We start from the raw sequence: 12,814 nt of genomic DNA, 5'->3' as shown, positions 1-12,814 counted from the left end.
GTGAGCTATGGGAATGGGAATAGCTGTTTTAGTTTGGATATACAGATCAGCATCAGATATGCTTGTGATGAACAGAAAGCTGCTATAGTTATGACTTTGTCATAACTATAATGTTATGTCATAACTATAAAGTTATGACTTTGTCATAACTATAAGCAGTCTTCTGCTTCCAACTCCTAAATAAGAAATTATCTCTTTTTTGTTTCTTGCAATTCTTTCTAGGTATGTGAAAGCGCCACTGCTTGCTTTTCTTTATAATGGTTACCTAGACGTTTGATAAGAATGGAGATTAAGTTAGATGTTCTCCTCTCTACGAGTATCAAGCAAAGAAAGCCGTGGCCTCGCATCGCATGGATTGGACAGGTAAGTGTAATGAGCTTCTATTTAAATAAAATCCTGCAAAGAAGAGTTTTTTAAATTATATGTTACTTTGCACTTCTGTTTACAAGGACGAGGGTAAAAAAGCCTCAGTAAGTGATTCGAGCATACCCCTTAAGCGTTATAAGGGGCTTAGTGTTTTTGTCTTTTTGACTTGAAGCTGGAGGTTCAGAATTTCTTGGATAAACAATGGGGAGCCTGTTTCTTTCCAAAAGATTTGTGCCTTATATGAGGTTGGTTTTTTGATGGTTCTAGCTTTTAATAACCTTTTTTAAAATACATTGTTGGAAGTGGTGAACAAAATTTTTTTTCCCATTCAGTCCTCAATCCATTGAAAGATATGCTTCTTTAAGATTTTTTGATAAAAGGAGAATAATTTTTTTTCCTCTCTTCTGATATATAATTTGAATTTAAGTAGGTAACTGTATAAGGCCAATTCTTTCTTCCATTGAAACTGGCAAAAATCTAAATTAAGTGCTGCAAGAAAAGATAACTTCTGTCTAATTTGTTGTTTTGTTCTTGTTTGTTGGCAGGTAGTTCAGTTGAGGTACTTCAAAGAACTTTTAATAATGATTGTAGAATTAGTTTGACAGTTTGAAACCTGTGAACTAAATTCATCTTTGGCTGATGCTAGATATGGTATCGTGCTGTAGAGCAGATATACCAGGGAATGGAGTTAATATGGCAATTGCTGCTGAAATATACGTATATTTTTTAAATTATATATTCCCAACATTTTTTACCTCTGCATTATTTTGCAGGTTTACATAGAAAATAGTGTTTTAAAAATCAAAATGCTCTTTTTTTTGTTTCCACAGGAAAAAGAGGCAGTTTTTCTTCTAGATGATAAACAGATAAATGAAATTAACCTGACATCAGGGAAGACAAAGAAGAAAATCCCTCAGCTACAGTCATTGTTGAAAAATGTGGTTGTTTTAACAACATCAAGAAATGGTTAAGTATCATACTTATGTATGATAAACTCATGTTACTTTATTTGTTGTTGTAACAGTTTAGAAGGGTACGATGTCTAAAAGATCTGCCAGTTCACTGTCATCTTTAGAACTGTGGCTAGGAGGAAGGGAAGTAATTTTAAGTACTGCTCAATAATGTTCCTCAAAACATCTCTCCCTTGATAACACAGGTGCTTGGTTGGCAGGAATACTTAAAACAGGAGAGCTATTTCTTTGGAATAAAGATCAAGACTGCTTGAAAATTGTGCCAGCGATTGAAGAGTCTAGGAAGGTAGTTGCAGCAGCTCAAGGTAGAGGGTTTTTTACAATTACTCTTTTGAAAAATGGAATAGAGCGAAAGTGATTTTCCTTTTGTTAAGTGTTAAGCTATATTCTCATTTGTTTTGTATTTGTATAATTTGTATGCTAGCTAAGCTTTGACAAATGTCCTTTTTAACACTTGAATGGTACAGGTTTTTTTTTAACTTAGTGATCTCCTGTAAATAGTAGTTTATTTTTAAATACAGTAAATATTTTATTTTTTAATGGCTAGTCTTTAACTATAGAAAAGCATTCCTTACTGAGGTGTGAATATCTTAGAGCATCTCATGTAGACACTGTACACATAATTTGAAGTTTATTCTCGAGGCAGGTTTTTATGATAATAACTGGAGACAATAATTTAAAGAGACATATTTGCAAACTAATTTATCAAATATTGTTATGCATCGCATAATCACACTGATATCTGCTTGTAAAGTGAAGTATTGTACAGCTATTCTGTAATTTCAGGAAAGATCGGTAGTGCATTTAGGTGCTGAAGGTAATAAATAGTAGCTCACTCATGCATTTGTGAATTCTTTTCGTGAAAGGCGAATTTCAAGAAAGGTGATCTTGGGGTAACAACTGTAATGGTTGAGTCTTGTGGGAAATGCAAATCATAAAATACATAAAATATAGGCATCTCATCTGACATTACTGCTGCCCAAGATCTAGTATCAGTGATGATAGCTGGGAAGAAAAGCTACTAAATGTGGTGGCTTGGATTTTTTGTGATAGTGAAAAAAAATAATTCCTTTCTCCTTTCTATTTGAATCTAAATCTAACAGAGGACCACAAATTATTTGGCACATTGTGTTTTTTTTTCCTAGAGTGTTTAATGCGATTGTACTTGTATGTATCTGGAGATGGCAGAAAGGTACTGTTAACTACTCCCACAGCATGTGTCTTTTTTTGGGAGAGTACAGAACACGAAAATACAGCCCCTTGTAAAAATTCTTCTGCTGGACATTGGACACAAATTTTGCCTGATGAGTCAGTCATGTTGCCTTCTACTGAAGAAAAAGAAATAGGAGTGCATGCTGCTTTCATACAAAATGAGGTAAGAATAGGCCCTGATGCAATCATTTAATCTCTTAAGCAAATTAGAGCCACAGAAGCTACAGTGAATTTTGAGAGCAATTTCTTCCTTGTTGGTGATGTGTGTAGGCTTAATTGTTTAGTTCATATTGGATTTAATAACAACATAAGAACAGGCATACTGGATCAGATCAGAGTTTATCTGGCCCAATATTTTTTCCAGCCTTCCTATTTCTGAATGACGACATTATGCCCATGGCTGGGGGGTGGAACTGGGTGATCTTTAAGGTCTTTTCCAACTCAAACCATTCTATAATTATGTGATTCTGTAATTATGTTATTTATTTGAATTGTAGTAGGTATTCATCTAAAAATATAAATAATTAGAGATAAGATTGTGTTTAACCAGACGTTTGAGTTTGTTCTGATAATAGTTGTGGGATTTTTCCACAGATACTGGGTGATTGCTGCTTATGCTCTTTCGTTTTTTACTCTGGAGAATGTTTGGTGCTCACGTTTTTGATTCTTCGGTGGCATGAAAATGGCTTTAAATATATTAGGTAAGGTTGAAAATATTTGAAATTACATTGGCTTAAGAGGAGGATTTTTATTCTGAAGTGCTTTAGAGCTGGGATTCAGAACTGCAATTGAACACATTTATGCTTAGGTCCAATCAGGCTATGGTTACAAGCGCTTACTTATGTATGCGTGTGTTCATCACATGCTACATTATAGTTGCATATATGAACAAATACTGTAATTTTCAAGCACTCAGATGTGGTTAATGTAACAGCATTTTTGAACGTATTCCATACTTCAGTATTAACTTACACATAAGTAAGAATGAGTTGTATTTATCACTGTATGTGGGTGGCTATGTGTATGTACATGTGCCTGCATGCACGTCTGTATTAGCACTAGGGAGTTCTCTAGATCATACTAATAGTTTCGTTTTCTTATTTTTCGTATGTTACTAATGCATTCTGTGCAGCCATGAATGCCCTGAATACCTCTGTCTCTTCTTAATTATGCATATTACTATATTTTAATTGTTTTTCTGTTCCCCTTTCCATCTCTTATGCCTATACTATGTAAGACTGTGTTTCTTTTCATGGGCTGAGGCCAGGTACTGAAATAGTAACACTGATACAACCACTTAAAAATGCAGTTGAATAATAATCCTGAGTCCACGTATAGCCCATTCCTTTTCATAATTGAGATACGTGTATGTTTTGAATTTAAATGGATATGTCCTCTGCAGGTATAACTTGAGTAACTTGCTAGAATTTTGCCGGACGCTTGACATGGTACTACTGCTTTTGTTAAATGATGCCGTTTATCGTACTGACTTAGATATTATGTCCTCTTTGCTCTGTTCTTCACTCAGTTCAGTAGCACAGTAATGCCTCTGTGCTCATATGAAAAGTTAAATAGAGCATAACATTAATTCATTTTTTTATTTTGAATGGTTAATTTATTTTTTCATTATTATTTTTTGTCTGTTAGGTGGCATGATACCAATTGGAATCTTTCCTGTGTTTTCTATCATATTTTAAAACTTTTTAGTATTATAGGATGGTTTTGGTTGGAAGGGAACTTTAAAGATTGTCTAGTCCAACCTTCCTGCCATGAGAGGAACAGCTTTCACTAGGTCGAGTTGCTGGAAGCCTGGTCCAGCCTGACTTTTAACGCTTCCCATGACCTTCCTTGTTCAGAGCAGCGTACTGTTGATTTTCGTTTTCAGATTTTGAGTATTCCTATGTTGGATGTTGTTATAGCAGCTGAGGAAACTGTTCCTGTCTAGAATCCAAGTGCCTTAATTATATGCCATTAATCTATATTTATTTGCACATTTTATACGTATAGCCCAAATTCCTGTCCCATAAAAATAATTCTCAGTGCTCAGGCATATTTTTTAAACTGAGGCAAATACAAAGGTTTTTGAAGAAAAGTAGCATGAAAAACTATTCACGCTGTATGTGTTTTTGTTTTGCATAGTATTTGCTATATATGAATCATTCCATTTAGCCTAACTGAGTAACCTCTTGGTTCTGTTGTCTTTTTTGGGTATTCAGTTCTTTGCCATACCAGATCCACTGGGTACAGCAGACTTGTTCCCTTGTTAATTTGGTTCCTCTGTGTGCATCTGTAAAGTCAAGAGGAGCTTTGCTATGTGCCTTTGCTAGAGATGGACTTACACTTGCAGTTGCTGTTAATCAAACTGATCCAAAGGTATGAAAGACAGTAGACCATTTAAGTTAATAGTTCAGTTTGAATGAATATGAAAGGATTTAATAACACATTTTTAGGAGTGATTTTTGTGTTTTCTTGTTGATATGTGTGGTTGTACTCACATGGATCTCCATAGCTAAAATCTTCTGCCACAACTTGTAATCTTTTGAATGCTGTTTTTCAGTTAGGAAATCCATGTCAATCCCTCTATAATTTCTAATTTCCGAGAAATAGAAAAAAAAAAGAAATTAATTTCAATTAGTGCATTGTATTTGCAAAGGTTGCGAATGATTCTCAATCGAGCCTCAGCCTAACATGTACTGGAGGTTATGTTCCCAATTCATAATTTTACTCCCTCTAACAACTAAGAGGCTAAATCGTAATGTCGTTTTTAATGCTAATGATGACAGGGAATATGGAGCAGCTTATTTAGTGTGCCAGGATTGGATGATACAGTCCTTCAAAGTTCCAGTTGTTATTCACCAGCAAGACTGTAAAGGAGTGATCTTGCATTATTTTGAGAGTTTTAGAAGAAGTTAGGCTAAAAAGAGTATGAAATTATATGTTTAGTATACAATAATCTCTAATTAAATTATTTTTCAAATGCATAAATACTTATTGAAATTAATAAATAAATAGTAATAAATATTGAAGTACAGTGTCACTTTCATGTGTAATAGTGTTTCCAGTATATCAAATATAATACATAACTTACTAATAGAAATTATTTTTTACAATAATGACATTTTGGAACAAGGATTTATGTTTCATCGACATTTACTTTTTCTTTCTAGGCCACTCACATTTTGTTTTTAAACACATTGAATTTTGCAACTGTTTTGGGTAGCCTTAAAGGTTGTAGTAGCAAGCACAGTGTAGTCCCATCTAAGTTTATCAGGTCAGTAATTCATGTTTCTGTTGTGGATTGTTTGGTTTTGTGTTGTGTTTTTTTGTTTTTTTCCTTGTGTCTTTTTTTTTTTTTTTAATATATGCTAAGCTTCTGAAACAGAAATTCAACAGAGAAATATTTTTTCCTGCCCAATTTAGATCTTACTGGGTTGGCGATATGAGTTGGACTCCTGATAGCCTTTTCTTGGCTTGCATGTTAAAACGTGGATCTTTGATTTTGTTGACGTGTATGGGTGAACTGCTGACCTTGGTTACTACTGGCTGCTCTGTAGAATTTGGACCAGCAGAGTTTATTCCATTTCATCCACTAATAACATGCAAGTAAGAGGTTTTGAAAATGTTTAACTGTTTTGTCGTATCATCAGATCTTAGTTTCTGATATAAGTTTTACATAAACATCTTTCAAATTCGCTCTTTTGCTTTTCATGTGTCATATTTGTTCATATCTGTTTCTCATTTATAGTTCTTTTCTGTTACTTGTAATGATGAAAATTGGCATTGTGATGATGTAAATATATATTAAGTGATTTGGTTTTTTAAATTTTTGAATTGAGTAGTAATTAAAAATAGCATTTATTTTGATGTAAGAAGAAACTTACAGAAGTACTAAAGTTGCAGGTTTATTTTAAATCAGTGGTATTTCTCTGCTCACTAATTTTACCTTTAGAACTTAATATCACATTTCCACATCATTTATTTGTAAATAACATATTTGTGTGGACAGTAAGTATTATTAGTTAGCTTTTAAAGTGGTTTTGAGGAGTACTCCAGATAGAAATTTTCAGATTATGCTGCTTGCTGCATGGGGGCACAGAAGAATCTCCGGTAACATGTTTTAGTGTAAATTGAAACTTCCAGAAAGTAACACAGTCTGAATAACTGGAGGAAAAAAGGAAATAGAATCTAAGCTTTAATATTTTTTTTTTAAATCTTATGAATTTTGAGTGACTAAAGCTGGGTAGTATATAATGTAACATCTCATGAAAACATTCAAAGCATCTTAAACTGGTTGAAAAATCAGATACTAGAATATATTAGAATGCCTTAATTTTGGTTATTTTTTGAACTATTTTCATGTAATTACTAACTTTTGGGCTATTAAGAAATAAAAAAAACCCAGACTAATTTTGCACATTATTTCAAAGCATTATGGGGGTGATAGTAGAATCTATGCACAGTGCAGCTTTCTGGAACTCAATTAGGAGTGTTTTCTCTGTAAGAAAAGACTTTGTAAGACTTCTTTTGTAAGAGAAGAATTGCGTGTTGATGTAAAATATTTCTATTTAATATCTGAACTGATTCTGGAATAATAGAATTAAGGCCTTGAGGATTTTTTTTTGGTTTTTCATACATGACTTCATTAGAAGCTACTTCTAATTTCATCTTCAAGCACTTGTCATGCATAATGAGAGCTAGATAAGAAAGCTGTAGAGATTTAAAGTCAATTTGTGAAAAAAACATATAATATTTAATAACAAAATAGTAAGAGAATATTGTAAGCTGCTATTATTTTTCTTATAACTCAGAAAGTTGCAAATACAGCAAAATAGTGGCATTTTACAAGCATAGCGTTATCCAGAGTTATCATGCAAAAATTAAGACACTTCTCAGAATTCTGATTCGACCTGGTGGATCAGAGTCTAGAGGGGGTATTAAATGTTTGTAAGTTCTTTCTTTTCTATTCTGTTCATGACTATTACATACGATAGTTGCTTATTTTTTTTTCTCCGTGTATCTTTATTTTAGACAGCAGCAGTCTTGTTGTCAAGACTCTAGTCAGTCCCTTGGTTCTTCAGCTTCTGAAAGTGACCTTATGAGACAGAGATTCTCTGTTGCTTCACATTCAAGATTACCCTACCTCATTGTCTCTGATGGATACATGATAACAGTGCTTAGGTTGCCTAACAACCTTTCACCATCAGGATTTATAAGATCCCTTTTGCTTGATTCAACCCAACGGCTTGAAAGTGTCCGTTTGAGTTTGCTGAACTCCAAGGTAGGGTTGTGAATTATTTTGTAGACTTTATGTAAAAAAACTTCATGTGTATTAAAACCCCATGATTTTTAAACTGAAAAGCTCTATTTACTTTACTGTGATATTTGTATAAATTCATGTGAATTATAAAGCTACTTTGAGAAGAGTGTTGATCGGGAAAACAATGAATACACGTTTTCTTTAAAACTGTATTCCTTTAATATCTGGGGGACATTTCAGTAAAATGTTGTAAAAGGCAGTCTTAACTGTCACTATATATTTTTCTGGAACTGTAAAAGAAACAGAGATTTCTGTATCTATAGAGTTGGTTCAGAGCATTAACAAGTACTATGCTACTCTGACCAACTCATCTTTTCAGAACAATACAAAAGGATTCTGCAAAATCTCTCTCTTTCTTAGGCTGCTGCTGTTTTAGAGCAGTCAGCAACAGTCTCAGGGGTGCTATGGACATGTGTCCTCAATTAAAGCTTGTTGAAAGCATTTTTGGTTTTGTTTTGGGTTTTTTTTTTGTCACTTCTAAATTGAGATAAGTCTAGGAGAAGGGAAACCTTTGAAAGAAGAGGTCCTACAACTACTGAAAACCACGTAAGATATAATAGATAATAAGTTCAGAGTTTTTGCATTTGCTGATGGAATGCAACTTCTCTTCCAATTCAGTTTGGATTTTGGGTTTTTTGAGAAGGGAGTTATGATGGTACTCTTGCATAAGCTAAAAGAGTGGGAGAGGATTTGAGCATTTAAAAACATATGTTATTAGTAAGAATGTAAGAAAGCACTACATACTGACAAACTTGTAGGATTGTTTCAGAGATCATGAAAGCATATTGTTTCAGCACAAAGCAAAGTAGAGTTGTCTAGTGCTGAGAAAACTGCATTGCTGAAGCACGGGCAGATGATAGTTTGTTTCTGTGCGACATATGTCCAGTGTACTGTTCTCCTTTTCTGTCTGGGACTTTAAACTGAAGCTTTTTATAGAAGGGACCAATTTCCTTGGTCTTTTTAGAAAGTGTCTGGTTTGATCTTCCTAGTGACAGATAATATGTTTTTTGTCATTGTTATTTCTTCTAGTCTAAAGGGAGACCTCTGTGTTTACAGTCACTGTTGTCTTTAAAAGCTAGGCTTTTAAAACACGCTCAAAACCAAAGTTCCATCCTTTCCACCATTCCGAAATTCCTGGAAGAGGATACAACAGAAACGAATGAGAAAACCTTGGATTTACTGGTACTTAATAGCATTTTTCCACTTGTAATTATGCAAGTAATTTAATTTTAAGATATTCTAAATGTAAAGACGTATTTTTTTTAAGTAGTGTAGGTATGTCTGCTCTTACTAGGTACAATTAAAGTAATTCGATATTGGTTAAATTCTCATTTTCTGTAGAGGTATGAAGAATATGGTTATTTTTCTCAACCGATACTTCATTTTTATTTTTGATCATCTTATTTCAGCAGTGGATTGATTTTTTTGAAACATACATATTAATCTACATATACATCTGTTTATTATAGTTCAATACTCTAGCATCACTTTATAATGAAATGTAACATTACACTACTAAATATACTGGGGCTGTAAAGTACAGTGTTATTATCCTTAGTAAATAAGATATTTATTGGTAATTGATACCCATAATTTTAGAGGATTCTTCATCAATTCCAAAATTTGTACGTGTCTTTTGGAAGAATGGCTTTGTGATCAAAGTTACCTTGCAGCCTTTCCCAACTCCATTTCATTCTTTTGGTTTTTGATTTGTTCTTTAAAAGTTTATAAGCTTTTGTTGAATGTTCTTTTCGTCTTATGGGTATCTGTCAAAACCTCTTACTGATACTCTGGGCTTAATAAAGGACAAGGTTTCATTTTCTGGTATAAAAAACCACTGTTGTAGTGTGTAATTAGAGTGCAATTTTTTTATTGTTGTTGTTAGGTGATTTAATTTCTGTCTTCAAAACGATTCCAAATAGCTACATTGAGTTTGAGATCAAAAGGAAACTGCTGTCAGCTAAACTTATTAGTCATTAAGCAAGTTAATTAAGCATAAAGATTTCAGTTCTGAGACTGACTAAATGGTGATCTCTTGCAGGCTATCTCTTGCAAGTCTCTCTCAATAGACTTGAATTAAACTGTTCGTTTGGGGTTTTTTTTTTGTCTGATTTAGGACTATGAAGAAGAATCGGATGATGACAAGCAGTTTTATAATAGCCCTTCCAGCTTTAATAGCCAAAGAATCCCTTCGTTTGTTGGCAAAGCGGATCAAGGCTACATAGAATTTGCATCAATGTTTGATACTATCCACGCAAAAGACAATACTGAAGAGAAAGATAAATTATCAGTAGACCTATATTCCATTCAGAAAAACCTCCTTGCAGCTTGGCATATTGGGATTTCAAAAAATGTGGAAGAGAAAGATATGTTGCTGAATTACACAGTGAACTGCATTATCCATTTTTTTAACATTCTTCAGTTTGTGAAATGTTCTTTGCTAAACAAGAATGCATCTTTAAATAAGTCTGTGAAGAATACTCACTGGATGCAGTATGTCTTAAAATATTTTCATCAGTGTTTAACTTTCTTGCATTGGCATTCAAGAGCCAGTCTGACTGGACACCTGGCAAAGCTGACAGTACAAACAATAAAACTGATGCTTATACAGAAAGCAGATCAGTTGTTCTCAGAAAACCTTTTGGCATGCTTCTGTCTTTTGAAAATGGTTTCTGACACTCTAAGTAGCGTGTGCATACTACAGTATGAGAATTTGTTTGCATCTCCTTGTGGAAATGGTCCTGTGGAACTCGACTCCCTCACTGTACCTGTTTTCCTAGTTTTTGATGAAGGTACTACTCAGCAATTCAGCTCACTCCAATCTCTGCTTAGAGAGCCACCTCAAGCAGTAAACCATCATGCTAAAACAGAAAAAAGGTATGAAAGATCTTTGTATTGGAAAAACGAAATTACACAGGATAACCAGGTGATCAGGCCCCGTCAACATGGGTTTAGGAAAGGCAGGTCCTGCCTGACTAACCTGATCTCCTTCTACAACAAGGTGGCATGCTTAGTGGGTGAGGAAAAAGCTGTGGGTGTTGTCTCCCTGGACTTAAGTAAAGCCTTTGGCACGGTTTCCCACAGCATTCTAATGGAGAAACTGGATGCTCATGGCTGAGATGTGTTTAGTGTTCACTGAGTGTAAATCTGGCTTATGGCTGGGCCTGATGAGTTGTAGAGAATGGAGTTAAAACCACTTGGTGGCCGGTCACAAGTAGTGTTCCCCAGGGATCAGTGTTGGGTGAGTTCTGTTTAATATCTTTATCGATGATGTGGGTGAAGGGTTTGAGTGCACCCTCCATAAGATTGCAGATGACACCAAGTTGGGCAGGAGTGTTGATCTTTGTGAGGGTATAAGGTTCTACAGGTGGCTCTGGACAGGCTGGATTGATGGACCAAGGCCAATTGTATGTGGAGTTCAACAAGGCTCAATATTGGATCCTGCACTTGGGTCACAACAACCCTGTGCAACGCTACAGGCCTGGCAAAGAGTGGCTGGAAACTTGCCCAGCGGGAAAGGACTTGGGGTTATTGCTTGAACATGAGCCAGCGGTGTGTCCAGGTGGCCAAGAAGTTCAACAGTATCCTGGCTTGTATTAGAAATTATGTGGCCACCAGGATTAGGGAAGTGGTCATCCCGCTGTACTTGGTGCTGGTTAGGCCACATAAACTTTAAAGAAGCTTAAACTGAAGTGTAGTATGCAGCTTTTGGGAAAGTCTGTCGTTGTCACTGTAGGATTTGTCTACTGCAGAACTCAAATGAATCCAAGCATGTTAATCACGTGAGCAAGCTGCTCTTTCTAGAGATTTAGAACCTAAGAGGCACTAAAGCTCACAAATTTAATGTTACTGCAGTAAAATATATTTCTTCAATAAGTTTAAAATACAATTTAAAAGACACTGATAACTTATTTAGAGGTTTATCTAGGATATTTTTCCCCCCATTTTTTATATAGCAAGGGATTAATTTTGAGTGTGTTTGGGTGCTTGAAGTAGATTGTTGTGTTTATGCAAATGCCGAATAGTCAATATTTATTGGTCAAAAAACAAGGCAAACAAGTATTTCATTTTTTCCCCCAGTTGAAGTCAAGAAAGTAGGTTTAACATAAAATATAATTTTGTTTTCAGATGTATTGCCGACTATAAGACATAAGAAATCAATCTAAATAATCTTGTTAACTTTTGATGATTTTCATAACTTTATACTTCTTGAACTCCAGGCTGATTGTACTGTGGCGATTATTGTATAAGAAAGTGCTTTGGTATCAGATGCAGCTGAACAGAAAAATGAAGAAGAATGTAGAAGAGGAGTCTGTTGTCTCAAAGCTTTTAAGTCATATACAAGCCACCCTTCAGTCTTCAGGAATGGCCTTAGAACATCATTTGAAGATTAATTCTGTATCTGGTTAGTACTTTGGACAGAGCTACAAATGTTGGGTAGTTGCGTTGTTAACTGACTACTAGGAAAATTAAGTCCAACTTAATGACAGTAACTGACCACCAGATTTTTAAGAAGTTAATATTTAAGAAGTTAAAATTCTAATAAGAACTCTCTCTGAAATACTTCATGTCCCAGTATGCCTGTAGATTGTATGATAATCTTAAGAGCTTGTTGAGCTAAATAATGACTATATTGACTTCTGCTTGCTTTGAATCATGTCCCAGAGGACTCAGGATCTGAATTCTGATGTCATTTGTTATGAGTTATTTCCTCCTAAGTAGATAGGCATCACAGTGTGCCTCTTAATGGGTTTTTATGTAGAAATCCTATTCAGTTCATGTGATCGCTCTGAGCATGAGCATCTTGTGTACATGAACGTAGAAAGCCTCAACTATGTATATTATTCAGTGTAACCTGACCTAATGTAATGGAATTAACCTAGCTTATTCATTTTGCCAACAGTGTGTTGTAGCATAATTTCCTACACATTACTGTCCTATCCTCCTG

At 34.7% G+C, this 12,814-nt stretch overlaps 1 protein-coding gene across 4 annotated transcripts in view; it reads left to right on the top strand.

Annotated features, from left to right (window-relative positions):
* Window positions 1–12,814, top strand: part of CPLANE1 (ciliogenesis and planar polarity effector complex subunit 1) — a 65,316-nt gene that overhangs the window by 1,796 nt on the left and 50,706 nt on the right. For all 4 annotated transcript variants that reach the window (XM_054054232.1, XM_054054235.1, XM_054054231.1 and 1 more), the window contains exons 2-13: window positions 223–363; window positions 1,197–1,332; window positions 1,523–1,642; window positions 2,483–2,712; window positions 3,144–3,250; window positions 4,766–4,922; window positions 5,717–5,820; window positions 5,970–6,152; window positions 7,578–7,827; window positions 8,896–9,048; window positions 9,983–10,743; window positions 12,087–12,271. In XM_054054232.1, the coding sequence (XP_053910207.1) occupies window positions 283–363; window positions 1,197–1,332; window positions 1,523–1,642; window positions 2,483–2,712; window positions 3,144–3,250; window positions 4,766–4,922; window positions 5,717–5,820; window positions 5,970–6,152; window positions 7,578–7,827; window positions 8,896–9,048; window positions 9,983–10,743; window positions 12,087–12,271 (2,467 nt within the window). In that variant the 5' untranslated portion in view covers window positions 223–282. The remainder of the gene's footprint in view (window positions 1–222; window positions 364–1,196; window positions 1,333–1,522; window positions 1,643–2,482; window positions 2,713–3,143; window positions 3,251–4,765; window positions 4,923–5,716; window positions 5,821–5,969; window positions 6,153–7,577; window positions 7,828–8,895; window positions 9,049–9,982; window positions 10,744–12,086; window positions 12,272–12,814) is intronic.

Source organism: Cuculus canorus, chromosome Z, assembly GCF_017976375.1.
Source record: "Cuculus canorus isolate bCucCan1 chromosome Z, bCucCan1.pri, whole genome shotgun sequence".
In the NCBI taxonomy this organism is placed as follows: Eukaryota; Metazoa; Chordata; class Aves; order Cuculiformes; family Cuculidae; genus Cuculus; species Cuculus canorus.
Note: the sequence above shows the minus strand (reverse complement) of the source record. Positions and strands in the feature narration are given on the sequence as shown.